The sequence below is a fragment of the Sebastes fasciatus genome, chromosome 13 (assembly GCF_043250625.1).
Source record: "Sebastes fasciatus isolate fSebFas1 chromosome 13, fSebFas1.pri, whole genome shotgun sequence".
Lineage (NCBI taxonomy): Eukaryota > Metazoa > Chordata > Actinopteri > Perciformes > Sebastidae > Sebastes > Sebastes fasciatus.
The window spans coordinates 20,780,275-20,798,747 of record NC_133807.1 but is presented as its reverse complement, the minus strand read 5'-3'; the positions used below and the strand labels follow the sequence as shown (position 1 = coordinate 20,798,747).

At 39.0% G+C, this 18,473-nt stretch overlaps 1 protein-coding gene across 13 annotated transcripts in view; it reads right to left on the bottom strand.

Moving 5' to 3' along the window:
• Positions 1-16,604, bottom strand: part of gpatch8 (G patch domain containing 8) — a 35,191-nt gene extending 18,587 nt beyond the window's left edge. For 3 of the 13 annotated variants that reach the window (XM_074656098.1, XM_074656095.1, XM_074656092.1), the window contains exons 1-2: positions 3,787-8,536; positions 197-269 (exon numbers count right to left, since the gene is read on the bottom strand). Coding sequence is in view for 7 of the 13 variants with exons in the window: in XM_074656092.1 (XP_074512193.1) it covers positions 197-203 (7 nt within the window). In the remaining 6 variants the exon portion in view is untranslated. The other 10 variants (XM_074656096.1, XM_074656093.1, XM_074656097.1 and 7 more) reach the window with 8 other exon arrangements.
• Between the last annotated feature and the right edge of the window lie 1,869 nt (positions 16,605-18,473).

Here is an 18,473-nt window from a genome sequence, read left to right as displayed (position 1 = left end):
CGTTTGTTTAAATAAAAAAATAATTTTACCCAGCAATAGACACAAAGGGAAAGATCAGAGAAAGAAAGAGAAAGGAAAATTGGCTGATACAAAAAAAAAACCTGGAAATATGAGGGGGAAAGAAAATGAGAGAGGGTGATGGCTCAGTACCACCAGCATACATTGAACAACGGTGTGCAGAAGAGTGAGTCCTTACCCTGCATGCTTTTGCCAAGACCTTGCCCCAACTTCCAGCCATGTTTCTCAAGCAGCCGGTGTCCGATGTTATCCTAGTAGAGAGAACAGAGGAGAAAAAAACCAAAAATATTCCAATAATAAGAGGAGCTTTTCCCCGTGGGTACTGATCAAAAAACAAGCAAACAAACAAAACAAAATAAAACACTCAGATCACGCTATCATCATCAGCACAACCACCACCACCACCACCATCATCATTATCGTCATCCACATCACCTACAGCGTGTATTATCAGTGTCTTCCAGCACAAGGAGTGGTAAGGGCGGTTGGGGGTGGGGGTAGAGGGTGGCAGACTGAGAGGAAGGGTAGGTTTTCTATGTGTAGCCTGTAAACTACAGGATAACCTCCTACAGTAGGAGTGCAGTTTTTTTAGGCAAAGAAATTGGGCTAGAGCATTTCTATTTTTTTTTTTTGGATGATAAAGATATCACATCAAGTCACATCCACTAACTGAGAAGTTAAGAGGAGTGGGAGGAAGGAGGGGGCAATATATGTATCACACACGCATACATATATGAACCACTACAGAGCAAGATCTTAGTACACAAAGAAAAGTGACACAGAACAGGTATGGAAATCTTGCATTAACAAAACGAAGACCAGAAACTCCAAGCTTGCTGTGATTCCGTAACCATGACAAGGGGATCACCATGAAACATATGCAGCTATCACAAAAATATATAGCGAGAGGAAGAGACAGAAGTGGAGCTAGAGGGCCTTGGATTACCATTACAAGGCCCAGGGTGGACAGAGTATGCATGTGTGAGGGGACATGTGGGTGTGCAGGTGAAGAGAGGGAGACATTGTGTGCATGTAGCCCCATTAGATGTGCTATAAATAGCTATTGTGCATGTTTTCAGACACCTCCAGCATCTCTGGTCTGTTATCAATCATCCGGTCCCAAACACGTTCACACTTTTGATTTTAAACTATAATTAGAAACAAATGTGTGCCGTTAGCGTGCCTCTAATTAGATCATTAAATTGTCGCCATGTTGAGAGCCATTGAGAGGCAATAGCAATGCTCCCAACACTGATTTTACCGACTATACTGGACATTTTACAAGAAAAGATATTTGTCGATAGCGCTCAATATCTGCAGTGCGCTTACTATGATATTTACTGTTGGATGACTGCGTGTGTCTGGCCTCTCTGTTTGAGCTTTCCCTGCGGGAGCATATTTTTTAGTGGAGCAGAGCAGAGAGCTGCTTCTGGGATGCTTCTGGGATGCTTCTGGGATGCTTCTGGGACGCTTCTGAAACGCGCTGCGGTGCTTCTGGTGGAATCACAAGCATCGTCTCTGACGGGCCGTGTCGCCCGGATCATCCAGGGGTGGTGCGCTTGAAGGTGTGTGTAGATTAGATTAGAAGTGATGCCTCCAGATGCTGCCAGAGTATAGTAGTTTTTTTTATTTGACAAACAATAGGGGCTGATACGCATAAATACACAAAATGTATTTTATTTCTATAACAACTGTGGGGCGGTGGGCAAGTAATGTAATTGGTGAATAAAGGCCATCTACTGCGACAAGCCTAATAGCTTTACCAAACAGCAAGGTCATTTTTAGCTAGCATAAGATAAAATAACTGCAGTGAGGCCATCCATTTTAAAGTATTAATTTTCTGCTTTTCTTTTCACAGTAACGATCGCAATGGCAAAGTACACAAACATTGTACATGTGGATAAGATCAGGCAACTGATAATGAATCAAAGAGGCAAGAGGAGGAGTGCGAGAACATAGACAACTGTAACTCTTAGCACACTCTGGGGCCAAATGTGCATGTCTGAGACCGTTATATCACTAGTATGGGTCAGCAAGAAAACAAAAACATTAAGTGAAATGCAAGACCGTCCCACCACTACACACTACAGTACATCCTCAAGCACAAATAAACAGGAAACAATGAGATTTCTTAATAAGCAGTGTTTTTCTGTTGTGATTATAACTATTCCAAGCTTGTCTAACATTCACCAGAGTGCTGCATTCTACCAAAAAATAAAACATACAAACCAAACAAAAAGGATATTTATAATCACAAAGAGATTGACATCAACTTTCACAAAAAAGTGAAGGGATTGGAACAAAACAGCATGCAGCTTTTTGTTAAAGAGTTTTAACAAAAAGGATCGTCGGTGTTAGTAGCGCACTGTGAATGGTATACATACAGAGGGATGGGGTGGAGGGCGGGTTAACAAAACTCCAACGTGTGTTAGTGTCAGGTGGATCAGGCACAGAGAGGAAGGTGATGGCTCAACGGGGCTCAATTAGTTCTCTTTGACAAAAGAGGTCGGGACAGGGGGGCAGAACAGAGCAGGCTGAGCCATGGTGGAGGTGAGTTTCTGGGGTGGTGGAGGTGAGCTGGGCTTGAATGGGTTAGTGCATGTGAAGGGGATTGGTAGTCACACACACAGCACACACTGCATCTCCGCCCTCATTTGGGGTACATTTGGTAATCCTTTTGTCATCCAATGTTGGTATTTCAGTGCAAACTGTTGCCTTCCTTTGCCCTATTTAATATTTCGGGAAAAGAAATGCTGCCATCGTGATGACTAGAATAAATAAATCCAAAACATCTGGCTGATATTTGCCTCCCAAGAGAGATGCTAATCTGCTTCACTTCCTGTTTCTGCTGGGGTTTGGTATTTTTTCCCTCCATTTCATGGATGTACGAGCTGTGCTTACTCTGTGTGACGGTCCGCTGTGGGATGAGATAAGAAAGGAAACTGCCTCACATGGTGGGAAGAGAACTGGGGACAGCCTGCCTGTATCAGCTCATAACTGGGACATTAGAGGCTACATTAACATGCTATCACTGGGTTTAAGATGTCCCTACCCATGTCACAAGATACACAGAATTAGAGGCTCTATGGCTGATGGTGTGTGTTGCCTCCTGCCTGGTGGACAACATGTCCCCTGACTTCATTGTGTAGGAAAACACTGCAGAATTTGCTGCAGTGAACGCCTCCCCTCCCACCGACATTGGGTATGCTTCTGTCCCTTACTGCAGTATTATGGTGCAACACTCATATTGAACATTTATATTGATTCGGGGGATTAGCTGATCTATGAGGCTTGGAGCAATGAGGGAAATAAAATGCGTCCTAAACTAGCCGCCTGAGAAATACTCTTGCTCAGCCTCCGCACAATCCCTGTTAACTGATTTGTTTATTTTTCATCAGGAAAGTCAGAGAAGTCTAACCAAGGTCCGTATAATCGAATGGTCTGAGAGCTTAGAGAACATAAGCCCTACCTTAAATTAAACATGTTTCGTCTTCCAATTTTTTTTTTTATATCTCAGTGAGATTAAAAAAATAATATTAAAAACAAGAAGGGCAGGTTGGATGAGGCAACAGTCGCAACTGCTGACACTAATAAAGAGATTAGCTCAAAATGGGTTCAGCAAAGATTAGAGGGCGGAGATGAGGCGCAGACTGCGTGTTGAACAACAGATGAGTGCACCAAAAGAATAGACAGACAGACAGATGGATGAAAGCAACGACGGCGAGTCCAACAGCAGTGCAAGTGGAGTGAAGGCATTTCCATACGAACCTGGCTTTTAAAATACTGGGCTGTCAAAAAAACAGTCACACGTGACACAACGTAAGAAACCGGCCAAACGCTTTCAACTGCAATTCTGCTATCTTCTCTAAGTTCTTAAAAATGCAAAATCTCTCTCTGCTTTTAAACAAACATAATACTGTATACAAACAGAAAAGGTAGGCATGTCAATAAATCCACCAACTGACTGTTAATACAGGAGAAAGAAAAATAGAAAATGTTATCCAAACAAAAGAGATCTACAAGTGGGGTGTTTCTTTTTTTAAAAGTGTGCATTGTGCTGTAATCGGCACAGTGCATGGCAAAAGATGTGGGTAAGGGAAGTGATATGCAGGGGACCCCACCTAGAGACCTCAGAGTATTTAGGAATTGCTTCAGTCTATGCAGCCATTTATACGTGTACAGTATGGGTGTGTTTATGTGTCCCTGTTTGAGTCAAAGAAATAACTGGTTCAGATTATCAAGGAGGGTGTAACACGGAACAGGCAAGTGACTAAACCTAAATTAACCCAAACCACATATTTTATGTAATTTTTCTTTTAATGGTCACTCTCAACAACACATCTGAGATTTTACACATTGTGAAAAGAAATCTGAGACCAGTGTCAGAAAAGGGCAAAGGGCAAAATTGCCTCTAAATTCAAGGTATTTGCCCCATAAAACACAATTAAGGGGGCAAAAGAATATGTGGTTGTGTATGTAAATGCCTCTAAATTTCAAATACAGTGGAAACTGCTTATAGTGCTCACGTCTGTCCGGGTCAAATTAATCACTATATGCAGATGATTAATATAACCAAATTGTTGATGTTGTGCATCCTTTCTAATGCAGATTACCACCTAATTGATATTTTTATATTTATTACATGAATAAAAAGTTATGAAACAGGCCATTTTGCTGTTTACTGGCTCGCTGTCAATTCGTCTGCCTTTTCCCTGTGAGACATTGCCGTTTTTGGCCGGCTCTGTGGCGCAATTAACGGCGCACCTTTGCTGGAGGGCATGACATGACGAGTTGTTCTCAATCCACTTGACAAGGGCGGCTTCAAGCACAGGTGCTTTCCCCGTGCGCATTCATTTTTTATTCACCGAAAATTAGTCTTTTTCCTGTTACGACATCAATGTGCACGCAGCAACAGCCACAGGTATCCAGCCGGAAAGCAGACGGTCCACGAGGCAAAGTATAAAAGGAGTAAAGTTAAAGTAAAAAAAAAAGAGAATTTCAACTAACATTAGTCTAACATAATTTGAAATGTTGTCATGTATGAAAAGACCCAAAATGAACACTGTAAGCAGACTACTTGATTACTATAAGCGAATTATTTAAACAGCGTTTCTATTGGAAGGATTCTGTCCGAAGCTTTTTGTTTCATAAATGCGGTTGATCGCTGTATCGTGATCACTGTAAGCGGTTTCCACTGTATCGGGGACAAAAATCGCCTCAAAATTACCCCATGAAAACACAATTTATTTTTCTACCCTGACTGAGACAGACCCTTTAAGGATCTGTTTTACAAAAAGTGGACTGCTGCAGTTACTCATCATTCTCTCTTGTGTCCCTGAGGAATGTCTTTTGGCGAGTGCTGCAGGGAGAGGACAGGGCCTGCTGCTGTCTGCTGCTCCTCATAAACTCTTACAGCTCCCTTGTGTTTGGTGCTCTCTACATTCCTGGGTCAGTCAGCTATTGCAGGTGCGACTGAATGGAAAAAACTGTCTCAGTGCATCAAGAGCCAAACGACTAGAACAGAAGGCTCCTACTTCCCAGTAAATGGAGGTGAAGTGTGGATGTGTCAGACTGAACGTTAACTAAGTGAAGGGGGAAATGAAAGAGAAGCAGAGTCTGATTAATATAAATGTTTAAATATTTAAAAATACATACTTACCTCATAACTCTGAAGGCCCAATTCATCAACTGGAAGTTTAACAAAGTTTATCAAAGTTTGAAGGGGTCTCCAACGTCTTTAAACAGAGACTGTAACACTCACATTCCCATTGAGTTTGAAGTAAGTGGGTCAGATTTTTCACCACTCTTATTCCATTGCTGACTTTAAAAAGAACATTTGGGGGGCCTCAGCAATGACTTTGAACCCATCACCCCTGCTGCTCACTGGATTAAGACCGGTGCTAAATAGAGAGCTTGCAGTGTTGTAAAAAATGGGTTTGACCTTTTCCTTGTGTTCTTCTTCCCACTTAATAGGTGATAGAAGTCTAACAGTTTAAACACCTGTGTACAATAATGTCTGGCTATAATGCAAAAGGCTACACACTTCACGATCCTTAATGTAACCAAGGTCTTGATGGACCGCAGTAACTGAATTAGAGACAATTTGTAGTGACTACAACTTGGATAAAAAAGAAATACAAACTTTTCACTAAGAAAAATCTTTCTGTGGTCCGTATACATGTGTTTCTTAGATTTGTGGTGTGTATGTGTGGTTTCTGTGGCTCTGAGGCTGCCCGCTGCATATCGCTCTTGGACAGGGTCGGGAAAGGGAGGAGGGGAGGTTGGAGGGACTGGACGGGGCAGAGGACGTGGGAGGGATGAGTCTGGGAGGAAAATTGTAGTTGTGATTATTAGGACAGAGTGTTGAGATAAATAGTACTGAATGCTACCAAGTTAACACATGCAATGCAAAACCAATGTTAGAGAGAAAGAGCAAAGACTAAAAGGGGAAAGACAGAAAGAGAAAAAAGATCCCAATAAAGTACCACAGACCTCTAGCTGCCTATAGATCACACACAATAAGTGGCAGGGGAGGGGCTCCGAGAGGCTTGGCCGAAGCATTCACTAACAGATCCCAGATGTAACAACTGTTTGCACTACGGAGGCCTAACAACATGGTCACATACTGTAGGTCAGTCTATGTGTTTTAACATTTAAGTTATCCATTTAAGTGCACTGTAAATCATACCTGGAAGCCTTTTTTGAGATAAAGATCAATTTATCCTTGTCTGCTGTGAGGCATTTGGCCTTCCAAACAGGAACTGCGTCATTTATTTTATGAAAATGCACCTGGTGTCACCAAATCCTCTAAAATGATCTTAACAGTTTTTAATGGTGGCAAACTTTCATGGTTACTTGCCTGTCGATAAAAAAGTCTGCCACCTCTTCTTTGGGCATGCACTTTCCAAAGAGAATATATCAGGAGTGTAAGTATTACTTTTGGTGACGGCACCTCTGATGTGGCCATTTTTCCACAGATTTGTGAGGATCTGTGTGATGCTGCAGCGCGGCCCTCAGCGCCCCTCCACAAATAATAGCGCAGGAGCAGAAGAGCCACTCAAGCTAGGTGAGCAGGCCACCTCTCTCCCCCTCTCTTTTCTCCCCCTCCACTGCCCACACACAGTGGGATGTTTTGTGTGCCTGTGATTATGTACGTCATACATAAACTCAACCAGGATATAAAATTGTAATATTCTTGGTTCTCTAGATTCTATCTATGGAAAACACATGTAAAACATGTTCAGGCTACAAATATGATCACACAGTGTGACGCCCTGCAGCAAACGACATATAAATATCCCCATGGTCAGCAAGGACGACTGAATTTTCTCCTGCTGCTGCTTAAAAGCTAAAAACTAAACAAACAGGCCTGGTGACATTCCTTTGTAGCCTACAGCTCTTTTCTTGGATATAAAAATAGACCTTTTTTTTAAGTGATCTGAATTTTAAGTCTCATCATATTGATGCCTTCCAGAAAATACTGTAAATTGATATAGATTAGGGCTGTGCAATTAATCGGATTACAATTAGGATTTTGGCTTCCAATGATTATGAAAACAAGTTAATCAACATAAAACGATTATTGTGCCGCGTTTTGTTTAGCAATGACTCTCGTTTTGACTTGTTTTATAAATGCAGCACACTTCTTTCCTTTACAGCGGTAACGCTTTCAGGAACGGCCGCTCAGCGTGGGAGGATCCCCTCATGGGAACTAGGAACTCTCCCCGGCATTATTTCCTCTGTGGTGGTGCACCGCAACCAGCTCTAAATTGGCTTGGAAAGGCCTGGGGTGAAGTTGGGGCTTTACAGCAACCCTCACCTAGACCTCACCAACCTAATATAGATGTTTTTAATTTTCCATTAGCAAGGTATTATTTCAGTTGTTATATCACATTTGATACTAAGAATTAACTTGTTTAATCATGACTCAAATATCTAGTTTACTTATGCTGCAAAATGTCCAATGTTTAAATATAGCTTTCATTGAGGAAAAAAATGCCTTCATATTTTATAAGCTTTGTTTGATGATCAAGGAAACAATATTTGCATGCCTGTTAATTATACATTAATGTTTGATATAATCTGTTTTCAGACATTATTTTGATCTATACAATATTGCTAATCCTATCCAAATGGCTCACAAAGCACATCCATTATGTTGAGAGGTGACCCGACACTGCGCAGGTAAGAGGAGTTTGGGCCTGCTCACCACAGTGCTTCAGAGACAGAGAGGGGGATGGAGAGAGTGGGAAAGATAGAAAGAAGAGAGCTGCCTGCGCTATTATCTTTGTGCCTCTTCAGCGAAAAATGCAGTCCCAGTTGCACAAGCACCATGCCAGCACAGAATGACAGAGGGTACTGTACACCGAATCACTGTGTAGTAGGGAGGGAGCGAGAGAGAAAAGAAGGTAGAGAGAGAGAATAGATGTAGAGTGTGACAGTAGTGAAACAGAGAGAGAGAAAGACAGTCAGAAGCGTTACAAGGACCCTAAAGATAGGAGTAAGAAAGCAGAGCGTGCAAATACAAACCGGGTCATTGCTGCTTAGCTAATAGGGGCCAATTCGCTGCAGGAGAGAAATGTCGAACACCCCAAGTTGTGTACAATAAGATAACTGTCCTATAGACACAAACACTAACACATAAATTCTAAAGCTACATAGACACACACTCATTCAAACACAAATGTAGCCATTCACACCATCTTATGTGCGCTCTTGTTTGCTAAATGGAGTGGAATAAGCACTGTCCACTTTTTATTAACAGAAAAGTTTGAGCTGCTGCAAAATAATCAGACATATAAATGTAAACTCTACCTAATCAGGCTGTTTTTAAATCCAAATATGGTCCTGCAACCTGTTTATTCTTGTTTAAGAGGGTTTCGTTTATGATCACACCCCTCTCAATAGATTTTAAATCAGTGAATCAGCACCCATACAAATATAACAAAACTACAGGGGTTTGTACAGCAACCTCCCTCAAAGCAGCTATATCCAGTATATCCAGAATAAAATCTTGTCATTATCAAATACAGAATTTCTTCTGAATGAGTTTAAAATGGATGAAAAGCTAGAACATTTAGAAAACAGCCATTAATGACAGTGCTTTATCCACTCCATGCTTTCAGAGTCATCTCATCTCATAGTGCTAAGATGACTAACAATGACTAATGGGAGACTGATACAAAAATCAAATGTTTTATCTGTAAGCTGTACATAAAACAGTAAGATCTAGCATTTACATAATCATTTTAACTGTCACAGGAAATGGAGTAGGCAGAGGACATGGGAAGTGGGAGGGACTTAAAGGGCATTAATGGACATGAGACAAGTGACTCTACAGGTTAGGTGTGTTCAAGGAAACACTGGATGCATCTAGACAGAATGAATGGAGTAAAAAGTTGTGGTTCTTATTCCTCCCTGGACCAATCATCCACTCTCACAGCTGGTCCAATGGTGCAGGATGATGGATGCAGCCTTACCGATTCGATGGGCTTGTCCAGGGACGCCTGCTCCAGCTCCAACTGGCCCTCTTCATAATGGTCAAAGTGATTCCCACCCTGAATGAAACACATTTAAAAGCCTTTTTTAGACATATGCTTGCTTGATTGGTAAAATTAGTCAACTGACAGAAAAATAATTAGCAACTATTTTGATAAGCGATTAATCAGCAAGCAAAATGCAGAAGATTTCAAACAACCGCTCCAGACAGTTGTGAGGATTTGCTGCGTTTCTCTGCCTTGTGTAAAAATAAACAATATCTTTGGGAGTTTTGGTTGGACAAAACCAGCCATCTGAAGACATCTGGAAAATTGTAAATAAACATTTTTCACTATTTTCTGACATTTTATAGAACAAACAATGAGAAAACAATCATCAGATTCATATACAATTTAAAAAACCATCATTAGTTGCAGCCCTAATTGGTAGCAACAACAGAAAGAGTTTGAGAAAGAATCCATCACTAAGCACTAGTTTATTCCAGCATTTTAATAATAAGACAGTACTGCGCAAGGAGGCATGTCTACTGCCTGTCATTTGCTCTGAATAATTGTCATTCACACTGAATAACAGTCAATCACACAAATTTGTAACGGTTATATATTACCCACAGCACGATATAGTATGTCCATGATGAGCCAAATTCAGGTCAGTAACTCAATGCCGTATTGATTAAGCTTCACAAGAACTGTGTACAAATGATGAAAAATATTTTTTTGTCAGCCAACACATGAAGTAGATATGTGCATTTTATCATGCCATATCTTGGCCAAAATGTTAACAGTCTACACATTCTTGATGGTATTTAACTCTAAAATGAAAGCCAAACACACAGTACATAAACAACATACTGTTTACTGTATATAAAGACATATTTATGAAGAATATGCAGTATATTACAGACATATCTGAAGAGAAACATCACAAGCTCAGCATAAGCTAAGCTCCACGCACCATAGGAAAGAAGTAAACACAGCAGGTAGATGCTACGGCAGTAAATATGTGACTCTGATCATCCCCTCATAACACATCCCATTTAAGTTATTTAAATTTAAAAAGAGCATTCAATTTGAGGTGTATATTATAACTTACATTTCCAGTTTGCAAATGCTTTAATTTATTCAAAGCTATGATTGAAAATGTACTTGACAGAGTTGATTTCTGTCTCTTTATACAGACGTAGGCAAAGTTGTTGGTACCCTTCCGTTAAAGAGAGAAAAACCCACAATGGTCACTGAAATAACTTGAAACTGACAAATGTAATAATAAATAAAAATTTACTGAAAATGAACTAATGAAAATCAGACATTGTTTTTGAATTGTGGTTCAACAGAATCATTTTAAAAAACAAACTAATGAAACTGACCTGGACAAAAAATGATGGTACCCCTAGAAAAGATGTAAAATAATGTGACCATAGGGACATGTTAAACTAAGGTGTGTCCTGTAAATAGCATCACAGGTATCTTCAAACTTGTAATCAGTCAGTCTGCCTATTTAAAGGGGGAAAAGTAGTCACTGTGCTGTTTGGTATCATGGTGTGTACCACACTGAACATGGACCACAGAAAGCTAAGGAGAGAGTTGTCTCAGGAGATCAGAAAGAACATTATAGACCTTCATGTTAAAGGTAAAGGCTATAAGACCATCTCCAAGCATCCTGATGTTTCTGTGACTACAGCTGCACATATTATTCAGAAGTTTAAGGTCCATGGGACTGTAGCCAACCTCCCTGGACATGGCCGCAAGAGGAAAATTGATGACATATTGAAGAGACGGATAATACGAATGGTAACCAAAGAGCCCAGAACAACTTCCAAAGAGATTAGAGGTGAACTCCAAGGTCAAGGTACATCAGTGTCAGATCGCACCATCCGTCACTGTTTGAGCCAAAGTGGACTTAATGGAAGACAACCGAGGAGGACACCAAATCATAAAAAAGCGAGACTGGAATTTTCCAAAATGCATATTGACAAGCCACAAAGCTTCTGGGAGAATGTCCTTTGGACAGATGAGACAAAACTGGAGCTTTTTGGCAAGTCACATCAGCTCTATGTTCACAGACGCAAAAAATGAAGCATCCAAAGAAAAGAACACTGTACCTAATGTGAAACATGGAGGAGGCTTGGTTATGTTATGGGGCTGCTTTGTTGCATCTGGCACAGGGTGTCTTGAATCTGTGCAGGGTGCAATGAAATCTCAAGACTATCAAGGCATTCTGGAGCGAAAGAGAGTGAGTAATGGGCTTGCTACCCCAACCAAAAGGAGTGTGTTTATAGAGCAGTTTCTGCTCTGAGACAGATGGCTTCCTCTTTAGCAGAGGAGACATGAAGGTCATGTTTGTGAGTCTGTTTTCTACTGACCTTCACACAAGCAGAAAACTGAAATTCCAAAAATAGTCCATGGTGTGTGTGTGTGTGTGTATATATATATATATATATATATATATATATATATATATATATATATATATATATATATATATATGATTTACTAGATGCTTGCAGCTACTAGCAATAGGACATGTGTGGACAACTAAATCTAATGTAACTACACACAAAATATACAACATACAGAGGTTTTATTTCCCCTTTTGATGTCCAATTGAGAGATGGAACATGCACAGCAGAATATTTACTTTGCTTCACTGCAAAATAGTCTACTCTACAGTCTACAGAACTATGCAGCCAACGTTACTGTAAAAAGACAATGCCAACATGGGCTGGGCCATGCAAGAGGCTTAACCCCCACATTCTCTAGGGGAATCTGGTTTTGCAGAGATAAGCAACTACTCAAATCAGCCCACAATGATGAGGTGATTTGATGCCACACTGGCAGTCATTAATTCAGATGAGACAGGCAGGACCCCTCATCAGCATGAGTGAAGCCGGGGATTATAACAAGGGGAGATGCAGAGGAAGAGCAGAGGATTTATTTATGAACAAATCAATTGCTCCCTGCTCTCTCCCACCCGCCATCTCTCCTCCTCCTGACTTTCTGCTCAGACCACTTAATGTGCTATCAGCGCAGCCCCCACCCACCACAATGACTTCTTATTTTCACTGCTGCTTCCTCATCGCCCTGACTCTGGTAAACACCACAGTGATGCTGCATAGAAATGAGTAAATTTCCATTTGTTCTACAACAGTGAAATGGATGCTCCATATCATCTCACATTAGGAAGGTAGAGCGCTACTGCCGGCCAACTCTGTGGATGCTCATAAATTGCCTAATGTGTTTCTGCAATTCAAGATTAGCTGCATGCTAAAGCTCCAACAACAACAATGTAAATCAGCTGTTGGACTGGGTGTGCTGTAGATATTAGGTATCCATTTGTGGGTGTTTCCTGCACTGTGTTGCTTGGCAGGAGGCTTTAGTCCATGCAGTCAGAGGGAAACTTTCTGAATACTGAGCATATGAATGCCTTCACAGCAGATCTCACACACAGAGCTCCACTGTGCTGGGCCGGAGCTGCTCTCAACAGACTCATACAGACCACACAGCAATTCACCTCCCAAAAAAAGACGAATACGGAGTCCCCACTGGACAGCAACACAGTAAATTTAGAGGAAAAGCCACAAGCAATTTCACAAGCAATTACAAATGCTTAAACTTGTAATGGGTTTCATGACATGTCTGGTAAGTTGCCATATCATTGCTACAGCAAATAGTGGACTCCTTCTAAAACAAACAGCCACAGCGATTGCAGCAAAGTTTATGACTTTTCTCTACAATACCAAAAGACCGCAGAAAAGAGCCCTGAAAACCAAGCCAGAGCATCACTGGCCCCTTCTTCAAAAACACTTGCCATATTTTTAATGGGGGCATAAATGACAGAACAAAATGCTGTCAGAAAAAAAGAAGAAAGACGGGCTGGGTTGGTGTTCAAATCATTAATCTATGCCCTTTCTCTGACCCTGAACATCACTGTTGATACAGCAACTCTCAATTTCCTTTACAAACCACTGGAAAAGCATACACGGTCACAGCAATGAAAATGTTTTCATGATGTCACCAAATATGTTTACTATCTAGTAATTACCTCAACATTCATCCTAATATCTATGTTTATACAAAGACACCACAACTTTTCTAATTGGACAATGTGCTGTGTGAAAAGATGGAAGAAATATTTTGAAACTTTTAGATAAATGGCACCTGTGCATGACTGGAAACAACAGCCCATCCGTAATCCCAAACTCTTGACTGAACTTTGAGGCTGGTTTTATCTGATAAAACCTCTCCAAATTACTGCAAAACATTGTATTGCTATTAAAAAGGGAAGGATTTTGACACTGCTTCTGAGACAGCATGAGCAGCTGAAGGACACAAGCATACATACTTAAGATGTTTCACTTGTACTGCCAGTTGGTAGATTACACAATAATAATCATGTCAAATACTAAAAAACCTGTTAGGTGGCTTAAAAACATTTATGGACACGAGCAAGACTGATGCTGGGTAAAGCAGGGAGATTATGTCATCTGAGGAATTCGTTAGAAAAATAACTGCGATGAATACCAGAAGGTTTATGTGAGAGAAAAACAAGGTAACGTTCATCTTATTTTGTCTTATCTGTAATGTTGTGTTTGGGTTTTACTGGGTGTGGTCATAGATAACAGATGGGCAAGGCAAGTGAAAGACAAACAGCTCCTATGTGGGTTGTGAAATTCAGCAACTTCAGCTCTAGCACTTATGTTGTAAACCTGAAATAATGTAATGTCACAAAAATAATGTTATGACTGCAGTAGGGATGGGTTTATTATTTGTACAATTAATGGATAACTTTACACAGCTAAAATAAAAGCCCCTTGTTGTCATCTCAAGTGTGTTCAGCCTACTTTTGTTCCCAATGAAGAATATAAATTTAACTTGCATTATAGAAACAAACACAATACAGGTGAGCTAAATCTGCCTGGCAACGAAACAACAACAAAAACAGCAATGAAAAGGAAGAAAACATAAGTTATAAACAGTTTTGCAAATTAGTGGCTGAGGACATGTTGTTGTTTATCTAAAAGCCATCTATAATTAAGACCATGTCTCACTTCTAAATAGCGAGATATTCGAAGTATTTACACGTAATGTCATCAAATTACTGGCCCAACATATAGCTAGCTGTAACTAGGTTGATTTCAACATATAGCAAGCTGTAACTAGGTTGATTTCAACATATCTAGCTGTATCTAGGTTGATTTCAACATATATCTAGCTGTAACTAGGTTGATTTCAACATATATCTAGCTGTAACTAGGTGGATTTCAATATATCTAAATGTATCTAGGTTGATTTCAACATATATGTAGCTGTAACTGGGTTGATTTCAACATATATCTAGCTGTATCTAGGTTGATTTCAACATATATCTAGCTGTAACTAGGTTGATTTCAACATATATCTAGCTGTAACTAGGTTGATTTCAACATATATCTAGCTGTAACTAGGTTGATTTCAACATATATCTAGCTGTAACTAGGTTGATTTCAACATATATCTAGCTGTAACTAGGTTGATTTCAACATATATCTAGCTGTAACTAGGTTGATTTCAACATATATAAATGTATCTAGGTTGATTTCAACATATAGCTAGCTGTAACTAGGTTGATTTCAACATATATCTAGCTGTAACTAGGTTGATTTCAACATATATCTAGCTGTATCTAGGTTGATTTCAACATATCTAAATGTATCTAGGTTGATTTCAACATATATCTAGCTGTAACTAGGTTGATTTCAACATATATCTATCTGTAACTAGGTTGATTTCAACATATATCTAGCTGTAACTAGGTTGATTTCAACATATATCTAGCTGTAACTAGGTTGATTTCAACATATCTAAATGTATCTAGGTTGATTTCAACATATCTAAATGTATCTAGGTTGATTTCAACATATCTAAATGTATCTAGGTTGATTTCAACATATATCTAGCTGTATCTAGGTTGATTTCAACATATCTAAACGTATCTAGGTTGATTTCAACATATATCTAGCTGTAACTAGGTTGATTTCAACATATATCTATAACTAGGTTGATTTCAACATATCTAAATGTATCTAGGTTGATTTCAACATATATCTAGCTGTAACTAGGTTGATTTCAACATATATCTAGCTGTAACTAGGTTGATTTCAACATATATCTAGCTGTAAATAGGTTGATTTCAACATATATCTAGCTGTAACTAGGTTGATTTCAACATATATCTAGCTGTAAATAGGTTGATTTCAACATATATCTAGCTGTAAATAGGTTGATTTCAACATATATCTAGCTGTAACTAGGTTGATTTCAACATATATCTAGCTGTAAATAGGTTGATTTCAACATATATCTATAACTAGGTTGATTTCAACATATCTAAATGTATCTAGGTTGATTTCAACATATATCTAGCTGTAACTAGGTTGATTTCAACATATATCTAGCTGTAACTAGGTTGATTTCAAAGTGCTAACTAGCTGCGGTGTTGTTTTCTAGTTGTCAAAATGATGCAGCCATTTCTTGCTAATGCTACAACTGCTCAATATGCGTAGACGTTAGCTTGCGTGCTAAGCTAGCGTGCTAAGCTAGCTATCCATCGTTAGCATATGTCGATAAATAACCAAGGTCACTAACAAGCTATCTTCAGTGTCTAGTTTGCTATTGTGAGGATAACGGGGGTTGCGTAGTATGCAGTTGTATACCCCATCATATGAGCCTAATAAGCCAAAACACTGAAGCCGTTGAGTTAAATTGAAAAGAGCCGCAGTGCACTAGCGTTAGCTTAGCTTGCAGTGCTAGCAAAGCGACCATCGTATAGACTGAAATGCACGATGCCGTTAGTGATAACACAACGTTTTAGTCCGTATTTATGTTGCTAAAGCATCCAGACATTGTAAAATATATATAGAGAGAGAAACCGTCGTTAATACAACATGCATTTACCTGGAAATCACGCTCTTCGTTGAACCTAGAAAATCTGTCGGCCATTTTCTGAACCGAGCAGCAGCTTCTCTACAGCTCCGTCTGTCTGCGAGACCAACGGCCGCGCGCTGTGCGAGGATGTGCGCTTCACAGACCACTCAGCCTCTCTGGATAATTGACCTTTTCCTTCACAGTGTCCACCAAGATGTTTATCTATGGGAATGAATTAGACGCTATGTTAATACTGTTATGTATGTAGTTACATAGTTGTATTTCAGCATATTTTACTTGTTTAGTCTGCTGACTAGTCTGCAGTTTAATCTTTTACAATAAAATAATAGCTAGATGTAGGAAAACAGCCCCAGAGCCCCATATTCCCAGGGGCACTAAAAGTACTCATTTCACTGAGTGTCAGTTATTTTTGTTAATTATGAATGAATGAATGAAAGACTTTATTTCGAACATAAAAATAAATAAAAACAGATACAAAATAATCACAGACGATTCAGTCTCTCTGTGAATTGAGCTTTTCCTGCACAATTTACACCAGGATGTTGATATATGGGAATGAATTAAAGCTATGTTAATACTGTTATGTATGTAGTTAATATGTATCAGCATATTTTACTTGTTTACAACCTTGTCTGCTGACAGAGTTTAATCTTTTTACAGTAAAATAATAGCTAGATGTAGGAAAACAGCCCCAGAGCCCTAGATTCCCAGGGGCACTAAAAGTACTCATTTCACTAGGTGTCATTTATTTTTGTTTATTAAATGAATGAATGAATGAATAAATGAAAGACTTTATTTCGAACATAAAAATAAATAAAAACAGATACAAAATAATCAAAGACGATTCAGTCTCTCTGTGAATTGACCTTTTCCTTCACAGTTTCCACCAAGATGTTTATCTATGGGAATGAATTAAAGCTATGTTAATACTGTTATGTATGCAGTTAATTTGTATCAGCATATTTTACTTGTTTACAACCTTGTCTGCTGACAGAGTTTAATCTTTTTACAGTAAAATAATATTTAGATGTAGGAAAACAGCCAGGAGCCCCAGATTCCCAGGGGCACTAAAAGTACTCATTTCACTAGGTGTCAGTTATTTTTGTTAATTAAATGAATGAATAAATGAAAGACTTTATTTCGAACATAAAAATAAATAAAAACAGATACAAAATAATCACAGACGATTCAATCTCTCTATGAATTGACCTTTTCCTGCACAATTTCCACCAAGATGTTTATCTATGGGAATGAATTAAAGCTATGTTAATACTGTTATGTATGCAGTTAATTTGTATCAGCATATTTTACTTGTTTACAACCTTGTCTGCTGACAGAGTTTAATCTTTTTACAGTAAAATAATAGCTAGATGTAGGAAAACAGCCAGGAGCCCCAGATTCCCAGGGGCACTAAAAGTACTAATTTCACTGGGTGTCAGGTATTTTTTGCTGATTTTATCAATTGCAGGTTTATTTTGGAAATTGCACCAGTAAAGTACTGCACTATTATGCAATTCATTTTAATTGTTGGAGGGCAATGTTTGAAAATCTAATTTTAAGACCTTTAGTTTATATTGCTATATACTGCTTTCTAAATTATATTTTACCCCCAGATGTTTCTTGTTTTTATGATCCTTCTGTTGATTGTATTTTATTCTTTACCCTTTTTTTTTTTTTTTTTTGTCCTTTTCTGAAAAGCACTTTGTAACTGTAGGAAAAACAGCCCGGAGCCCCAGATTCCCAGGGGCACTAAAAGTACTCATTTCACTGGGTGTCAGTTATTTTTGTTAATTGAATAAATGAATGAATGAAAGACTTTATTTCAAACATAAAAACAGATACAAAATAATAACAAACAAAACAAGAGTAATAGTGTCTGAAAAGGAGTAGGTAAAAGTAAAACTTATATTTCCCTACCCCTTTCTCACTACTCCTCTAATAACAGCATTATTATGCAATTCATTCTAATTGTATGTCCTGTCTTGTTGGAGGGCAATGTTTGAAAATCTAGTTTTAAGACCTTTAGTTTATATT